This window comes from Henckelia pumila, chromosome 4 (assembly GCF_033568475.1).
Source record: "Henckelia pumila isolate YLH828 chromosome 4, ASM3356847v2, whole genome shotgun sequence".
Taxonomy (NCBI): domain Eukaryota; kingdom Viridiplantae; phylum Streptophyta; class Magnoliopsida; order Lamiales; family Gesneriaceae; genus Henckelia; species Henckelia pumila.
Window position 1 is genome coordinate 69,142,432 of NC_133123.1, and position 19,488 is coordinate 69,161,919.

Here is a 19,488-nt window from a genome sequence, read left to right on the forward strand (position 1 = left end):
TCGCCTCTGAAGGCATCGAGCTTTTAGAATCTGTCATCAAGTTTCAAGATTTACGCGAATGGCCTAATTCTTGACTAGGAATTACCATTACATGTTAAAATGAAGTATTGTCAACTGTGCCGCAGCAAAAAATATGTTTCTTCACGATCATCTTGTGAAGGGCCTTGACAGTAAGCTTAGTTACTGGAATGATATTCGAAACCTCGTAGATTGCTGATGCTATAAAATCGAGAGTATCACGGCCTCTGTTCATAATCTGGAGTGCTGGGGGACAAAACTCTTAATTAAAGCTGTAAATCTAAAACTAACAGTAATATTTAAGTAGTTGTTCTATTAAAATTTTTAAAGAAAAATATAGTAAAAATAATTTTGAAAGCTTTAAATTTCAATACCAACTCTAAATTTTTTATACAAAAATTATTTAACAATAAAAGATATATAAGCTCAAATCACGTGAAGAACTATTAGTCAGCATAATCAATTTCAATTTCTTACAAAATTGTGGCATTTAAATCAATGTTTTGACTATTCTTATCAAATCTAAATAATCTCATCCAAGCACAATTTTAAATAATTTTTATTCATCTTTATTCAAAAGATTTATGCTCAATGCTTCAAAATGCAAATTGGTGAATCTGAATTTCATCATCCAAAATTCTGTCAAGAAGAATTGAGAGTTAAAAACGTAAAATTACATTAAAAAAAAATTTCCTGAAAAAACAAAATTTTTGCCAAGAGCAAAGATTGTTTGCACAAAAGCTATATTGAAAATACATATCTTCCTGAATAAAATGAAAAAGTAAAGCCAACAAAAAGGTCTATTATTGGTGGTTGGGAAGTCCAAATCTATTGAAAAATTCAAAGAAATACAAGACGAAACAAAGCATTTTCCATTTCTGTCCATCGTAAATTCGTAATAAGAGACCATAGTCCACGATAAAACAAGTGAGAAGCATGTGTAACTTTCATTTCAAAAAAAATACTTTTAAATGTGGCAATTGCCCTTTAGTTATTTTATTTTAAATTGAATAATTATTATATGAGTTTAAAAGATCATCTTTCTTTTCTTTTTTTTCAAAAATAAAAAATCATATAACATACATTGGATCTTATATTCAGGAAAATTATTACTTTGATCTTCATATTTTTATTTATGTCTCGTACAAAAGTATTTTACTATTATTTTTCATTGTAAATATCTGATCCGTTTAACATATAAAGACCGACTGAATCACGAAAAATTATATTCGGATGGATTTGGTATATCGGGTCAACAGAAGTCGAATGGAGCTAAGGTGTGTTAGCAACTAGTTGATAAAAAATTCAAAACAACTTATAATATAAGATAAGATCTTTACGATTCCGTCTGTGTGACCTAATTGATCAAATGATTCAAATCCAACATATTGAACGTACAAATTCCCAAGCATAATGTACGAACACCGATGGCAGTAAATAATCAGATAACAGAAGTTTACGAGCAAATTAATTTGCAATCAAATTACCGTTGCACGAAACGAAACCTTGGGACAATCTGATCATCAACCCAAATCCAAACACGGGTTCCCCCGAAACAAAAAGTCATCTCGATTTGATCTCAACTTTTATCCCCGAAAACCCGGCAAAGTTTGAATCTTGTTGTATCTATCGGTGTTGATTTCTTTCTGTGTCTTCTGAATATTGCTTTCATGGAGGCTGAAGCCTCCATAAGCATAGTTCTTGTTCAGCTGTTCATGTACCTCGATGAAACCCTAGATTTTCTGCGAAATAACAAAAGGGTTTGAAGCGAGTTGCCAGTAGATATAAGGAAGATGTTCACGTGGAGTATCGCCAAATCCGCCGAGGCGATGTTCTCTCGCTGGGCGGTGAAGCGTCTTTGTAAATTCTTATTGAAGAAGAAATTGGGTCAGTTTATATTGGGAGATATTGATCTTAACCAGCTTGATGTTCAGCTCAGAGCAGGAACTATTCAGCTCACCGATCTTGCGCTAAATGTCGATTATATAAACCATAAGGTAGGGGCGATATATTTTATTCCTTCAATGCCTTATTTTTTTTTATTGCTTTCGATACTTTTTTGGAGTGTTGTACTGTTTTTCAATGATAGCACTGAATTTGGTTTGGTGTCTCTAGTTTTAAGTGGATATACAGTTCACGGAATCATGTATGATAAAGTTTGCAGCTGGTTTCTTGCTGGGAATCTAGTTTAGTTGATAGTAATCTTTAGTTTGAAATAATTCTGCAAATGTTTGAGTACATTCGGTTTGTGTCAGTGCCGCGCCCATGAATTTGGATCCACAGGGTGCATTTTTTGGCTTTTTTTTGGACGAGTTATAGTCGGGTACTTGTGAAGAATTTGATTAATTGTACTGCTATTGACTGTGGTTACTTTCCAGTTCGGGACAGCTGCGGTTTTTGTGAAAGAGGGGTCCATTGGATCGCTGAAGGTGACTATGCCTTGGAAGGATGGTGGTTGTCGAATCGAGGTGGACGAGCTTGAGGTCGTTCTTGCTCCACTAACAGTGAAGATTTCTGAAGAAAAACATGAAAGTTGTAGCGACACGAAAAAGGACCATTCTAGTTTCAGCCATGGTTCTAGCAAGCTAGAAAATGAAGTTATGAACAGTGAGCCAACGAATGTTGCTGTAGATGTTCATGAAGGAGTTAAAACTATTGCCAAAATGGTGAAGTGGTTGCTAACCAGTTTTCATGTGCAAATTAAGAAACTTATTGTAGCATTTGATCCACTTCTGGAAGAAGGAAATAGAAAAGGCTTAGATCAAACATTGGTACTTCGAATTGGTGAAATAGAGTGTGGGACACATATCTCTGAAGATTCTTGTTCTGGCAGTTCCACCAAAGTTCATAATTTTCTTGGCTTTAGTCGATTAACAAACTTCATGAAATTTCAGGGAGCAGTTCTTGAATTACTTCATATGGATGGTCTTGATCACCAGTCATCCCCTGAAGTTCGCACTGAAACAACTTTTGTTGACTGGTTTTCAGGACACGGTTCATCAGGTTCCACGACTACAATAGTTTCTGGGGAAAAAGGAGGCTTTTCGGGGAGTCTAAAATTTAGTATTCCTTGGAAAAATGGTTCCTTAGATATCTGTAAAGTGGATGCAGATCTTAATATTGATCCTCTTGAATTTAGACTTCAACCTAGCACCATCAGATGCTTCATCTTTCTGTGGGGCCTATTCAAAGATATTGGTGAAGAATGCGAAGACCATCATCATCGTGGACTGCTGAACAGTTCGTTAGCTCCAAGCTATTGCACACCTCCTGACAAGGGAATTTTAAGCAATGAAGGCTTTTCTGGTAACTTCTGTGCGATGGAGAAAGAACCTACAAATGCTCTGCTATCGGAGTCCCATCTTATATCAGATTGGGTGAGTAAAACCCAGAAAGATCGAAATGACGAAGAACCGGACTTCGGTGCAAGGTAGGTATCTGTGTTCGCATTTTAAGTTTTCTGTAATCTTTCTCAACCTAATGGTTTTAGAACAAAACAATTTACGAGTCTGGAACAGAAGAAAGAGACCAATTTTCAATTGAGAAAGTGGGAGGGGTACAACGCCCTTATCAAACCTAAGATAAATTTTTTGTACCATACTCTTGGATAGTTTGAAAATTGTCATGTCTCATCGGTTGGATAAAATCCTTGAGATTTACATATATGGTTGGACAATCCCCTCTTGAGCTAACTTTTAGGGTTGAGTTAGGCCCAAATCCATAATCTTAACATGGTATCAGATGGCAAGTGGACTAATCACCGTAATGTTTACCTTATCTGATTACTTTCATTTGTTCTTGATTAGAAAATGCAATTAGTATAGATGAGTTGTATCATGTGTTTGTAATTGAAAAGTCTTGTGCCTTTTGTTTATCTGTACTATTAACATCATGTCATAATAGTTTTTCATTGAGACTATAAATGTGCACATTTTGGTCACAAGATCTACATTATCTTGTCTTCAATAGTTTAGTCCATTTTAAACACTTATATATTATTCATTTCTTGGCAGCGTGGACCAGTTTTTCGAATGTTTTGATGGGCTAAGAAATTCACAATCAGCTTTAGGGAACAGTGGCATGTGGAATTGGACTTGTTCTGTATTTAGTGCAATAACTACTGCATCGAACCTTGCGTCTGGATCGTTACATTTTGCTTGTGGTATGCACTTTTCTTCTTATACCTTCACATCTATTCACTTTTTAAATTCATATGATTTAATTGCACTTCAACATTAGTCTTTGTTTCACCTTTTTAAAAAAAAAATTCTCGTTTACTCCTCTTGGGCAGGCGAAGAAGTCAGGTAGTGAATTGTGGCGTGCCATTTGGTGAACAGTAGAATAACGTTAATTTATGTATTTGGTAGGTTAGTAGTTTTGAATTTATTTTAGTGAATGATTGATGTTAACTTTTCCAAGCATTCCCTCATCAACTAATAACTCACGATATAGAGATGATAGACACTATTGGCTTCACTGCTTTGGTGTTGTTGTGTTCTCCAGAAAATTAAAGAACACAAGTGTATTACAATCAATAAAACCCAGAGTAAAATCTCTGTTACAAGCTTTTCTCCCTAGCTAAGTGCTAGTCACTCTTCACGTGTATAAACTCTAACTAACTCCTCCCCATACAATTCATTTTTGTTCTATAACCCCACCCCCATCACGTGTATTTCTCTTGGATTTCCTCACGTACACGTTAACGATCTTGGGCTTCCACTCTCCATCTCTGCTTGGACTTTCTGGGCCTGAAATCTCTGGGCCTATTGTATTTGGGTTCATAACATTTCTGGCCTCCTCAAAATTTGCCTTGTCCTCAAGGCAAAAATCCGGAAATTGTGCAGCAATATCCAAGAAGCTTTCCCAAGTTGCATCGTCTTCCGATCGCCCTTTCCATTTTACCAGAAGTTGCTTAGTAGTCTCCCCATTGATCACTTTAATTCGGCTTGCGAGAACATAATCTGGTTCGAACATCATCATCATGTCAGTGTCCAGTTCCTGCGGTAATCTGACTTCTCCAAAATTCTTGCCCACAGCTCTTTTCAAACACGAAACATGGAAGACCGGGTGAACCTTAGATCCCTCCGGCAACTGTAAACGGTATGCTACCTGTCCCACCTTCTTGATAATCTTAAATGGCCCATAAAACTTGGCTGCCAACTTCTGAAAAACCCGTGTGCAAACTGATGTTTGTCGATGCGGTCGTAACTTCAAATACACCATATCTCCCACCTGAAAATGGACCTCCCTTCGATGCTGATTCGCATTCTTGGACATTTGTTGTTGAGCTCGCACAAGATTAAATTTGAGTTGTCGCAAGAGCTCATCTCGGTCCCATAAGGCTTGTGACACTGCAGCCACTACTGTCTCCCCTGGAAGAAATCGAATAACAGTTGGTGGTTTGCGCCCGTAGACCACTTCAAAAGGGCACACTCCGGCAGACGTCTGGTAGGAAGTATTATACCAGAATTCTGCCCAATGCACCCACTGTGACCAATTTCTGGGTTGCTCTGAACAAAAACAACGTAAATATGTCTCAATGCATTTGTTCAATGCCTCACTCTGACCATCAGTTTCAGGGTGGTACGCTGTACTCATCTTCAGTTTGGTGCCCTGTAGACGAAAGAGTTCAAACCAAAAGAAGCTCATAAACACAGGATCTCTGTCACTGACTATTGTTTTGGGAAATCCATGCAGCTTCACCACATTTTTAATGAAGAGATCAGCTACTGTGCTTGCTGTATAGGGGCGTTTCAACAATAGAAAATGTCCATACTTAGACAACCTGTCAACCACGACCAAAATTACATCAAACCCCTTTGATTTGGGTAGCCCAGTGATAAAATCCATAGCCAAGTCTTCCCAAATTACTTCTGGAATGGACAGTGGTTGCAACAATCCTGCAGGGGAAGTAGCCTCATATTTATGCTTTTGACAAACTTCACATTCTGCCACAAATTTAGTAATATCTTGCTTCATACCCTTCCAAAAAAAATTATTTGCAACTCGCTTATAAGTCCGGAGTGCCCCAGAATGACCCCTTACCGGAGTGGCATGGAATTCTGTAAATAGTTTAGTGACCCACAATGAGCCCCGTGGAATAACTAACCTGCCCCGATGCAACAGGCAGTCATTGACTATGGAATAATGTGCACTGTTCATTTCTCCCAGTTTCACCTTATTAAAAATGGCATTTAACTCTGAATCCTCTCGAACCGCCTTCTTAACATCTTCAATTTCAATCCACTCAGCTTTTGTCAGTGCGGCTAACTCTCCAAATTCTTCTCTTCGTGACAACGCATCTGCAGCCCCATTTTCAGCCCCTGCTTTATGTTTAATTTCGAACTCATATCCGAGTAATTTGGCCAACCAATATTGCTGGTCCGGAGTGGTGCTCCGTTGTTGTAGCAAACTCCGTAATGGCCTATGGTCCGTTAGTACTACAAACTTGCGGCCCAGTAAGTAATGACGCCAATGTTGAACAGCCATTACCAGTGCCATCAATTCCCTCTCATAGGTGGATTTACTTAAAGCTCGATCTGCCAAAGCTTTGCTAAAGTAAGCTAATGGCTTGCCTTCTTGAGTTAATACAGCCCCCAAACCCACCCCTGAGGCATCACATTCCACAACAAACTGTTGGCAAAAGTCCGGCATGCGCAAGACTGGAGCAGTGCTTAGAGCTTGTTTCAGTATTTCAAACGCCTCCTCTGCCTTGTCAGTCCAACAAAAATTGTTCTTTTTCAGTAGATCCGTCAGTGGCCGGGCTATCTTTCCATAATCCCGAATAAATTTGCGGTAATACCCTGTCAAGCCAAGGAACCCTCTCAAAGTCTTGATATTTAGAGGTTTTGTCCATTGACGAACACTCATAATTTTTTCCGGGTCCACATGGACCCCGTGGCCAGTGATGATGTGCCCCAAATACCCCACCTGATCGAGTCCAAAAGCACACTTTTTCTGATTCAATACTAGTGCATTTGCCTTCAAAACTCCCAATACTTTCTCCACATGGATCAGATGCTCGTTCAAGTCTTGGCTATATATCAAAATATCATCAAAAAATACAAGAACAAATTTCCGCAAATAGGGGCGAAATACCTCGTTCATCGTTGCTTGAAAAGTGGCCGGGGCATTTTTTAGCCCAAAGGGCATTACCAAGAATTCGTAGTGGCCCTCGTGCGTCCTAAACGCTGTTTTAGGCACATCCCTAGCCTGAACCCGAATTTGATGATACCCTGATTTAAGGTCTAATTTTGAAAAATACCTCGCTCCATGTAGTTCATCAAACAACTCCTCTATTACTGGAATCGGGTATTTATCTGCTACTGTAATCTCATTCAATGCTCTGTAGTCAACACAAAACCGCCAACTCCCATCCTCTTTCTTGACTAATATAACTGGGCTCGAATACGGACTGTTGTTGGGCTGTATAACTCCTGATGTCAACATTTCGCCGACCATGCGCTCAATCTCATCTTTCTGCCTGTGAGCGTATCGATAGGGTCGAACCGACACTGGTCCACAACCCTCTTTAATTACTATCGCATGATCTTGGCTGCGAGGAGGTGGTAACTCTTGAGGTGCACAGAACACGCCCGCATAAGTATCCAAAAGGCGATGTAGATCTTTATTAAGGACTGGTGCAACTGTTGGAGACTGCCCTTCCTCATCCCCCTTCCATTTTACTAAAATAGCCCCACAAAATTCTAATTCTGTTGTCTTGACAATAGATTTAAGAGATACCACCGAGCGACCAAGTGAAGGATCCCCATGCAATAGAATCGAACGCCCCTCCCAATTAAACTTCATTTGCATTTTCTCCCAATTCAACATAACATCGCCCAGGGTGCGTAACCAATCCACTCCTAATATCAAGTCGATACCTCCCAAATCAAACAGATAGCCCTCAATCTGCATTGTACATTGACCCAGATCGATGTTCAAGTTCTTGCAAACTCCTTGACAGGAGATACGACCTCCATCGCCAAGGCACACTGCAAAACACACAATTTCATCAACCTCCAGTCCCAATTCCCCAATCAACCCTTTTGCAACAAAATTATGGATTGCGCCACTGTCCACCATTGCAACCACCTCACGTCCTGCCAATCTCGCCTTCATTTTTAATGTCTGCGGTTGGTTTATGCCATTAACGGAATACAATGGTAAGTCTAAAGTATTGTATTCCAAGTTCGACGTACCTGGCCAAACCTCCCCTTCCCCCGGCTGCTGTACACACGCTTCCTCCCAATGTCCTGGTGCACCCCCATCATCTTCACTTTCCTCCTCGGCCAATATAGTGACTCGTAGACTTTTGTTTGCACAGCTATGCATCGGATGGTAAGGTTCGCCACACTTAAAACAAAGTCCTTTCTCTCGTCGGTGAAGAAACTCCTGGTGGGATACTATTCGGCCGTTGCGAGCTTTAAGTGGCTGGATCCTAGCCACGTTGTTGCTCCGATCAACCCCCCCACTCCCACCGTAGAGAGCCCGCGCCCCTCCATTCGCCGGTGTGTGGCCAAAAGGTTTACGCGTGGCTAAATCGCCTGGATGTGGTGCTTTGGCAATCGCCGATGATAGATTATGGGGCTTACTGCGATCCTTGTCCTGGAATTGGGCCTGAGAAGCCCAACCCACTCCAGTAATAGTTTTACGCTCAGGGCCCAATCCAAACCCACTCGCATGTTTACCCCGATCTAACACCGCCCCATACAATTCCATCTCCAATCCTCTCGCCAACATCATGGCGCAATCCACCGTCCGAGGATTATGGACGATCATTCGCCGCCGTATCTCCTCCCTCAATCCGCTCATGAAGTAACCCAGACATTGTTCTTCTTGTACATCTCCCACCTGCGCCACCAGCATCTCGAATTTCTCGATGTAGGCTCCCACCGATAATTCCCTCTGTTGCAATGACGCCATCATCTCATATGGGTTCGCATCAACTCCCCCATACCGTTTGATGAGCTCCTCCGCCAACCTATCCCAAGTCAGATTTGGGATTCAAGCTTTCATCCAGCGGTACCAATGCACCGTGGATCCTTGCATACCGATGTAAGCCAACTTGAGCTTACAATCCCGGGGCGTATCATGAACCTCGAAGTATTGCTCCATCTTCCCCGGCCAGCCCATGGGATCCTCTCCTTCAAACATCGGTAATTCAATCTTTTTAAGCGCAGCCTTCATCTCATCAACAATACCCTCCTTGCTACTTCCACCAACTCCGGCGGCACTCTCCCCTTTCTCCTGCATATCCTCAATTCGTATGTTGTTGAAACGTTCCCCACCCTGTGATTTGATCATCTGCTCTATCAGCGCTTTCAAGTCCCCAAAACCTTCAAGTGTTCGATCGATTTTTTCCAATCTACCCTGTACCTGCAGCATATTCTCTTGCAACCCACTCACCGACTTTTCCATAGCTTCAAATTTTGCTTCAGCTCGTGTGCTGGCCATCGTGAATCGTCGCTCCTCGGAATCCGGCAGGTCGGACCAATGTTGTGTTCTCCAAAAAATTAAAGAACACAAGTGTATTACAATCAATAAAACCCAGAGTAAAATCTCTGTTACAAGCTTTTCTCCCTAGCCAAGTGCTAGTCACTCTTCACGTGTATAAACTCTAACTAACTCCTCCCCATACAATTCATTTCTGTTCTATAACCCCACCCCCATCACGTGTATTTCTCTTGGATTTCCTCACGTACACGTTAACGATCTTGGGCTTCCACTCTCCATCTCTGCTTGGACTTTCTGGGCCTGAAATCTCTGGGCCTATTGTATTTGGGTTCATAACAGGTGCTCTGGTCTTTAATATCGTGAATGTAAGTGCAGTGTGTACAGTTTCTATAGGTGATTATAAGAAAAGAGTGGCACTTGGACCATCTTATTGTTGCAAACTCTTTATTAAGCATGTGATTCATTGTTATATACATACTCCATATGAAGCTGCGGAGTGCACCTTGTTTGGATTTTGTTTTGTTGGACTGATTTGTTTTCATAATTGAAGTACGTACCCTAGTTTCTTTATATTTCCTCGATATGCAAATGCCTGTTAAATTTTCCTTTGTTGGTTTTGTATTTACCATAGAAACTGATATGACTTTCCCTTCACCTTGGTGCAGAGCAACAGCATGTTGAAACGAATTTGAATGCAAGCATTTCAAAAATATCCCTTCTTTTTTCTCTTACTGATGAAGACGAGAAAGAGCCCTCAAAAATCAAGAATGATGAGGGCGATACTGCTTTTCATATTCGTTCGGTGTGTGCCCAATTGGTGGACCTCTCGGTTGTCTTCCAGGTAATTACTTTTGGATCAGAATATTTTATTACTCATTTTTTTATTATACATTCTCTTGCTGTATTTTAGTAATAATATGTGATGAACTTGATTTTTTCAATATTTTGCCTCTTTAACATAAATATATTGCAAGGTTTACAGGTACGCCCTCGAGAAATGAAATTTGAATCGATTGTGCACCATATCCAACTAATCGATCACTTGTATTCCAAGAATGAATCAGCAAGTCTCCAGGCTCATGGTTGTGATGGAAATTCCAAAAGTGAAATTTCCTTGATCCAACAAATGCAAGATGGTGTACAAAGTGCTCTCCGGACTTTTAAAAAGTCGAGCAAAGATCAAGGATTAGATAATTGCAATCGTTGTTTTGCTGATATTTCATTGAGTATCCAGGACAACGATAGTTGTAGTCACATATCAAATAGAAATGATTTTCATGGCAAAGACGCTAGTGTAAAGTTGCTTCAGACTTCTGGCGTTAGTCAGTGCCATGTCACAGTGAACTCAGATTCATCTGGCAGCTTGTTACTGGGACCAACATCTTTTTCCTTAAAGCTGGCACCTTTTGTTTTCTGGGTGAACTTTGATTTGATCAGTATGATGTTAGATTTTCTGAATGAAGTGACAAGTTGTGTCGAACGAACTGCCATGGAGAGTGGTTTTGTGTTGAAATCAGAAGGTAAAAGATATAGGTATTCATCTCTGGGTGATCAAGGAAATATTTCACTTCAACAGGCACCCATTAATACTAAGAAATATCTGGAGGGTAATATATTCTTTCCAAATGCTAGAATAATACTCTTTTTCCCTCTCAGAGGGCGCAAAGATTTTAGCAGCTACTTGTGTGGTGAACAGTTTATTGCTTTTGACATTGTTTCATCAAAAATTGGAGGGAAGGAGAATCAGTCTGCTAAGCCAAAGCCTGTGGAAACTTCAAACAAGAGAGATGTTATGGCTGTATCATGCTCCTTGCAATTGTATTTAGGTAACTTGTATCTATTTTACATCACCTCAAGTTTCATGGATAAGAGTGTTGGAAGTGGAACCTACAGGCAGGAGCCCAAATTTGCTGTTGAGAAGATCGCCTCTGTTATGAAGGAAACTGGTAATCTGCCTCTCATTTGTATGTTTTGGCAGGAGGGTGCTGTGACTGGTCCTTGGATTGCCAAGAAAGCCAAGCTTTTGGCTTTTCCAGCGGAGAATACAAGGAGTAAAGATAATCCTGATGGAAAAAGTTTTGAGTTTGCCTCTGTAACCACTGTTAAGGACGTTGCTGATTTTGATGCTCATTGTCGACAAGAAATTCGGTCGAGCTCTGCATTTTTTGTGCATGTGCAATTACCTCCTATCACCATTGATCTAGGAAAAGATCAGTATGAGAACATATGTGGGCTCCTAAATCAAGTGATAGATCATTTTTCGTGCATTGTTCCTGATCCAGTCCGTACAGGAGAAGAGAATTCTAAATCGCAAACTTCAGTTTTAGTGGAGTGTGTTTCTGTAACAGTTTCTGTTAGCATAGAACCAGCATGTGATGTTAAGTACTCTGCACTTGAGGAGCTTCCTGGTTCTTGGCATAGTTTAACACTCCAAGTGAACAAGTTTGAATTACTTTCGGTATCAAATATTGGAGGAATAAGGAGTGCCAATTTCCTATGGGTGTCCCATGGTCAGGGCAGTCTTTGGGGTTCAATCACCAAAGGTCTACAAAGAGAGTTTCTTTTGATATCATGTGATGACTCTACAATGGGGCGTGGTAATGGAGAAGGTTCAAACGTTTTGTCATCTAAGTATTCAGGTTCAGAAATTATAAACTTGTGGGATCCAGAGAGTAGTCATAATTTTACTTCAATTACTGTCAGAAGTGCCACTTTCGTTGCCATCGGAGGCCGCCTGGATTGGTTCAAAACAATGTTTTGTTTCTTTAGTCTACCTTCTTCTGAACCTGATCAAGTAGGTGATAAGAGTCTGGATAAAATTTGTGGATCTTCTTTTGTTCTTAATTTGGTGGATGTTGGTTTAAACTATGAACCATACTTTAAAAAACTGATGGCTAGTGAAAGTTCAGATTTCATGTCTTCTGAAATTATCGCCAGTGAACTGTATGTTTCTTGTCTGTTGGCAGCATCTTCCTTGAAACTTTCTAATTCAAGTGTAGATGATTGTTCAGCAGAGGAGTACAAAATTAGACTTCAAGATCTAGGTTTTCTTTTATGCACAGTTTCTGAATCTAAGTTAGTTAGTGGTACGTACAGTGCAGAACATCTTAGGAAGTCTGGTTATGTCAAAGTTGCCCAAGAGGCACATGTTGAAGCACTTCTAAGGACAAACTGTGAGAATGGCCATGCATGGGAATTAGAATGTGACGAGTCACACATCGTATTGAATACGTGCCATGATACAACATTGGGGTTGGTTAGATTGGCTGCCCAACTGCAAAAACTGTTTGCGCCTGATATGCAAGAACATGTTGTGCACTTGGAGAATAGGTGGATAAATTCTCAACAGGTACATGAGAACATAGACGAGAGGACCTTAGGTAATGAGTCTCCTCCATCAGTTTCTCACACTGCTTCAAGTTTGGATAATAAACCCAAGACAGGTAATTTAATGGATGAAATATGTGAAGATGTCTTTCAGCTGGATGGAAATTCAGATGGCCAAGCTAAATTTTTTGAACCACATCTTCGGTCATTGTCAACTAATATTTCTTTTGGAGAACAATGTTTTGGAGATCCTGAACATCTCTCTGCTGATATGCCTCGTTCTAGGAATTTTTCCACTCTTGGAATTGGAGCTAGTATGCCTGCACCATTAGACGAAAAGATCCCTGAGTTAATAGAAGAATATTTCTTGTCTGACCTACGCCCCCTCTCAGAATTAGCTTTGAATAGTCCGTCATCTGACATGTTTTTTTGCAAGTCTGGTGCTGTTGGAGTAGCTCAAACAGGAAATTGTGGGTGGTACGAGGATATGTCACTAAGAATTTTAGAGAATCATGCTTCAAAAGTGAATGAGCAGTGCAATGTTCGGCAATTTGTTGAGATTGAGGCTTCTTCAAGTGATTCAAAAAATGGTGATGTGGGTAAAGCAGAGGGTTGCATAGTTTTTACAAACATGAATGTTGTTTGGAGAATGTATGGCGGTTCTGACTGGTCCAACTCTCATAATATTTCTCGGCCTTCTGCAATGCTGACATCTGGAAGGGATGCGACCATATGCTTTGAACTTGCACTGTCTGGGATAGGATTTGATTACAAAATTTACCCTGATGGTGAAATGTCTGCATCCAGACTTTCTCTTACTATTCATGATTTCTGCCTGAATGACAAAAGCGATCATGCACCTTGGAAGCTGGTATTACTCAATTTACTGATATTTACTGTACCGAAATATTTTGTTTTCACTATTATCTGATTTTTAACTAATCTGATTTTAAGGTGCTTGGTTATTATCGCTCTAAAAAGCATCCAAGAATGTTCTCTTCAAAAGCAGTGAAGTTAAATTTAGATGCTGTTAAACCAGACCCGTCAATTCCTCTAGAAGAGAATAGGTATGTTTTGTCCCCCCATTCTGTTGTTTTGCTCTTTAGTCAAATTTCTTGGGTTTGATGAGTTCTCTGCTGTTGCTTTAATAATCAATGAATGTAAAAGATAGAAAGGAGATGAAGGGAGAGGAAGGATTGGGATGGGGGAGGATGAGGCATCCCCTACCACATTCAATTTTAATTGTCACAAGAGCTTTTCTGTTGATTTTCTTTTCTTGTGTTCAAATGATAAATGCATACAAAATACTGGCCTCTTCATCTTGTGATCACAAATTTGTATTAAAGCTCCTTAGAAATGTAAGTTGCATGTGGTGATCTGCAAACGCGTGTTCATTCACATGGAATTTAGATCATTTCAGTACGATGCATAAATAGAATTCTTTATAAATTATATGTGAAGTGAATGTGGAAGAAGGGTACGAAAGAAGTGCAACTAAAATAGAGATAGCAGTCACACTGTTTGTAATCAGTTGAACTTTCTGAGTTCAAGCTTTGTTATTTGGATTGTTTTAGTGCAGTTTTTTTTTTTTTCATTGTATTTATGGTCTAGGATTGATTATCTTGCAAAATCAATAGTTTGTGCTTCCAGTCCCACAGCTGGACCCTCAAGTTTATCCTTTTGAAAATGACACAAGCATAGCATTCTCAAATGTTCTTTCCGTCTATAATTTGTTTGATATTGCTGTCAATCATTAAAAGGCGTTCTATGAATTTTGGATATTGACTAATGATGGACCCCTTTTTCTCTGAATCTTCAGTACAGGATTTCATACCAAATTACTGCATTGAGTGACAGTACCTCAACCATGTGTGTACGTTTATTGTTCCCATATGGTGCTTGCTTTTCTTACTATTATATCATTGCCAGGTTACGCGTCGCTTTACTTCCCATGCGGCTGCATCTTCATCAGAGTCAACTTAATTTTCTCATCAACTTCTTTGGAAATAATAATTCATCAAGTGAACCCTCCCCCAGTACTACTTCCATTACTGATAAATCAGGAGAACAACCAGAGAAGAGTGGCAATTTTTCAGGTCCAGTCATCAGTGAAGAGGCATTCCTTCCTTACTTTCAGGCAAGTTTGAGCATAATTTCTGAGTAGACCTAGTTTGAGTTTATATGTTGATAGCTAGGTATCTGGAACAATTGAGCATCTGTATTTATTCATCAGGAAAAGGATAGTGTTACCCCTCTCTGTGTGATATATGCTCTGCTTATATTCATGTTGCAAAGTTTGATTGTCTCAATTTTAATGCTCCTTAGTCCTTATATCACTGCGACATATTGGTCGCAATATTGCTCTTTTTTCAGGGGTCTCAAGTTTTTGCCTTGTGCATGCTTGATCATTTTTGCTAATCATTCTTTGCTTTCTTACAGAAATTTGATATACGGCCTTTGCTGATTCGAGTTGATTATAGTCCTTGCCATGTCGACTTAACTGCTCTGAGTGGTGGCAAGTATGTTGAACTCGTTAACCTTGTTCCTTGGAAGGTAATTTTTTATTTGTTGATTTCAAATGTATAATGATCCACAGCTTAATTTTTGGGGTCCACCACCCAAAATTGAAAGAAATCCAAGAATTAATCAATAGATTAACTAATTGATTAATGAAACCAGTAACAAATTTAAATAATATACTATGCATAGCAGCATGGGTTTGCCACTCTGATTGTTTGCATGAATTTGTTGTAACGTCATAATCGTCATAGTGTCTTGAGCATTGTCGTAGTTTAATTCGTGGACCTGGGTATGCGTGTTCTTCTTTGACTAATATGCTAAATGACTAAATGAGCTTGGAGAGCCAATTCTTTGCCCACTTTATTTTCCAATTAAATGTTTCATCATTGATGACTTCTAATGCAGGATGTGGAGTTGCAACTCAAACATGTGCAAGGAGTTGGCCTCTATGGCTGGAACAGTATCTGTGAAACGATTTTAGGAGAGTGGCTAGAAGATATTTCTAAAAATCAGGTTGAGCAAACTCTCACTGTTTCACTTTCTACAAATTTCGATATGGTGAATCCAACCGAATCTTGATAATTTACATGTTCTTTAGATTCATAAATTGTTGAAAGGCCTCCCTCCTATCAAGTCACTGGTTGCTGTTGGTTCTGGTGCTGCAAAGTTGGTGTCTTTGCCCGTGAAGAATTATAGAAAAGATCATAGGTTAATTAAAGGAATGCAGAGAGGTAAATACTGTGAAAAACTTATCTTCAACTTGTGATGTTAGTTCCGGTGAGAAGAGGCTAATTTCAGTTTCTTTGTTTACATGAGACTGTTTTCGACACATTTTTCTCTTAAATTTTTTTCTTTTGCTTATTTGTAACCTTTTTTCCAGACCACCAGACCTAGGGCTTGTTATTTACCTTCCAATCGAAAACAACTTTTATGTATATGTTTCGCCTCTTACGCGCTAGTCAATAATTTAGGTACTATTGCGTTTCTTAGAAGTATTTCGCTTGAAGCCATTGGGCTAGGAGTACATCTTGCTGCGGGAGCTCACAACATCCTCCTCCAAGCAGAGTATATTCTCACTAGTATTCCACCGTCTGTACCCTGGCAAGTAGAAAGCAGTGTAGCTACAACTGTGAGATCAAATCAGCCCAAGGATGCCCAACAAGGATTTCATCAGGTTAATAATGAAAAATTTTGTAGATTTATTTTTAAATTACTCAGGTTACAAGAGATAAAATCTGCTGATTCAAGTAAATCTTTATTGTTTATTAATATATGCACAAACTTTCTAACCATTTCCCGCTGTTTAGTTGGAAAAAATACAAAAATATTGTGTATTATCTGATCCCTGTGTATATTGAGCAAGATCTGACATTTTTCATTGACAGGCTTGCCAGAGCATTACTGATGGCCTAGGAAAATCAGCTTCTGCCCTTGTTCAAACTCCCTTGAAAAAACTCCAGCGTGGTGCTGGCGTGGGTTCCGCTTTGGCAACTGCTGTGCAGGCTACTCCAGCCGCAGCTATTGCCCCTGCTTCTGCTGCTGCACATGCGGTCCATTGTGCTCTTCTTGGCTTTAGGAACAGGTCTGGAATCTCTCTTTGTTGGTTCCCAAATTTTTTATTGGGCAATGATAATTGAATTATCATCCCATAAATCAAGCCTTATAGCGATTCATTACTGGATGTGCAGCCTTGACCCGGAGCATAAAAGAGAATCACTCGAAAAGTACTTGGGCCGATCCCCACCTAGGGAATCCATGCAATAGGTGTCCACAAAAGCACAAATTCTAATGTTTCTTATCGACATGATTGAGATTTTTTATAATTTTCATATCAACAACAATCTGTTCTTCTGGTCAAGGATTTTTTGCAACGCATGGCATGCTGTTCATTCGGGATAACAGATCACCATTTAATATACAAAGGTAATGACTAATTTCTAAACTTGCCCTATCTTTTTCCCCCCAGGCCATGTTCCTCTGTTCAGTGGCTACGCGATTAGTAATGAAAGAAAGTAGTTTTAGTCGTTTGTTAGTTGAAAGAAATACCTTTCTGAATATTAGCTTTTTCTCATTGGTAATTCTTCTAATGTAAACTTTAAGGCAGGATTGTCTTGTTCGTTTGATATTACTCGGAAAATCACATGGTCGACGCCAAGCAAAACCCTTGTTCATCAATTTCTGAACTTACAGTGCATTTATTCTTGTTTCCAGGTGTACATATGTAAAGATATTGTACAGACAGGGTCACAGGAGACTCAATCTATGGGAATTTTTTTTAGTCAGAAAGGCATCTTGTGGGTAGTGTGAATATCTGGGTGATTGATAGTTTTAGCAAAACGATTCAATTAAAACCTTGTAATTATTTGTTTCAATTGATTGGGGAATTCTTGTGACTATTACAACAATTTATATTTTATGGTGCCACTATATATTGCTAGTTATTTACTGTGTGAATTAATTATGTTGTTTTGAAAGCCTTTCTAGTGAAGGAATATATATTTGAAATGTTCCCATTATTATCCCACTGGACGCAAATTTTTTTTTTCCCTAAACATGCTAAGCCTTCAGGTTATGTACATTGAAATACTAATGTTATTAAATTGAATCATTATCCTTATGTGATCATTTAAAACTTGCCTTCGAATTAGGATAAGTTGTATTGAACTTTGCCTGATGTGAAAAATAAAACATTGATTGATTCTTTATCTTTGTTTCATTGATATTTGGCTCAAGTTTTTTAAATGAACAGTATTAGTCAAGTATAATAATTTGTTACCTTTATATTATGCATCGTTTATCATCTCATCAACGAGTGAAACCATGTCTTATCGAAATTATTTAGTGTCAGTTTGCAGTACAACACTACATTTCAACCCAGAAAAATTTCATAGCATCAGAAGGAAGCCCATAATTATTCATGAAAAGATCCATTCCGGGAGGAGAAAACTAACACTTATATTCATTAAAATACCCTTAAATACACAGGCAAAACAAAAACAAAAACAAAAAAACAGATTACAAGTTCAAATTAATACATAGAGAGAAATAGAGAAGTCTGCAGACATTTATACAAAACATACACATCTGCAGAAACCCCAGACCTAACATTTAATTCTTTTCTTGTTACCAAAAACATTTAATATTCCTCCCCAATATCAAGGAACAGCATCAGTTAAACACCCCTGTGACACCAAAAAAAATCCAAATCAAATTCAACACATTATTAATTTATAAATATATAGTTATAGTTCTATGTCTGAATACCTTTAAATACATTATTATCATGAGCCATTTCATGTGCCTTCAGTTCATCGATTCTTTCCAATCCTCGATCCATATTCTTATCCATTTTCTTAGAAACGACGTTCGATCTATGTAGACCGAACCTCTCCTTCCACCGGCTCGTCCCTTTGGCTATTCTTGGTGGCATGTTTTCGTAGTCGTCTTCGCCAACAAGAAGCTCATCTCTAAGGGTAGTAAGGCCACCTTTTACCCCGTTTTCCTTCGCGGGCACCAATTTTCCCTTGGAAAAAAGCTCATCAGCAGAGATCATGGTGTAATTTGGGACAGAGAACTCGAAATCCGATGAAACGGGGGCTTCCCTATAGATGTTTTCGAGCTTAATCGGGGGCTGTTGATCGGCGAAATCGTTAGAAAAAGAGATTCTTGGTGTGATGTTGTAGAGATTCTGTTGCTGTGGATCATTGTTGAACATGTTTAAACATGCCATGAAACAACACTAGCTAATACACACTTGAGAGGGTTTTTTTTTTTTTTTTTTTGCTTTCTTGTTATGTTGGCCTGTTCTTGGACTTCACATGCAATGTGATTAGCCTTTATATACAGGGAATAGTACTCTTTCATGTGCATGTATCATTTATATAATAATACATACATTATACACACACACACACATATAACCAAGCTAGCTAATATGTGTTTGTGTGTGTATTATTATTATACAATGCTAACTATTTTATCCAAAAATTCAAGAATAGTTTCAAAAATAAAAATAAGGGCCCTCATTTTCATTTGTATACGGATTTTTTTTCACATTATGTGACACATGCATTGGATCAACTCTTTTAATTATCTATACTATTAATTAAACTTGAGTCTTTTATGAAACCCCCTTTGGCCTGATCTGGTTATATAGAGCAAATTAAA

The 19,488-nt window shown here is 39.0% G+C and overlaps 2 protein-coding genes across 3 annotated transcripts; one reads left to right on the forward strand and one right to left on the reverse strand.

Moving 5' to 3' along the window:
• The first annotated feature begins 1,421 nt into the window (after nt 1-1,421).
• On the forward strand, nt 1,422-17,762 carry LOC140894540 (autophagy-related protein 2). Of its 2 annotated transcripts, XM_073303068.1 has the most exons (15): nt 1,423-2,015; nt 2,397-3,448; nt 4,032-4,180; nt 10,140-10,315; nt 10,457-13,672; nt 13,756-13,868; nt 14,731-14,938; nt 15,241-15,354; nt 15,727-15,834; nt 15,920-16,052; nt 16,293-16,495; nt 16,707-16,903; nt 17,010-17,085; nt 17,181-17,244; nt 17,533-17,762. In XM_073303068.1, exons 1-13 carry the CDS (start codon nt 1,812-1,814, stop codon nt 17,083-17,085), a joined length of 5,949 nt encoding a protein of 1,982 aa, XP_073159169.1. In that variant the 5' UTR covers nt 1,423-1,811; the 3' UTR covers nt 17,181-17,244; nt 17,533-17,762. The 2 variants fall into 2 exon arrangements, with proteins under 2 accessions (XP_073159170.1, XP_073159169.1); XM_073303069.1 differs by lacking the exons at nt 16,707-16,903; nt 17,010-17,085; nt 17,181-17,244; nt 17,533-17,762 and having other exon boundaries at nt 1,422-2,015; nt 16,312-16,477.
• A 537-nt stretch (nt 17,763-18,299) lies between these two features.
• LOC140894381 (uncharacterized) lies at nt 18,300-19,102 on the reverse strand. The gene is made up of 2 exons (XM_073302891.1): nt 18,586-19,102; nt 18,300-18,503 (listed from the first exon to the last, which is right to left on the reverse strand). Exons 1-2 carry the CDS (start codon nt 19,049-19,051, stop codon nt 18,490-18,492), a joined length of 480 nt encoding a protein of 159 aa, XP_073158992.1. The 5' UTR covers nt 19,052-19,102; the 3' UTR covers nt 18,300-18,489.
• Between the last annotated feature and the right edge of the window lie 386 nt (nt 19,103-19,488).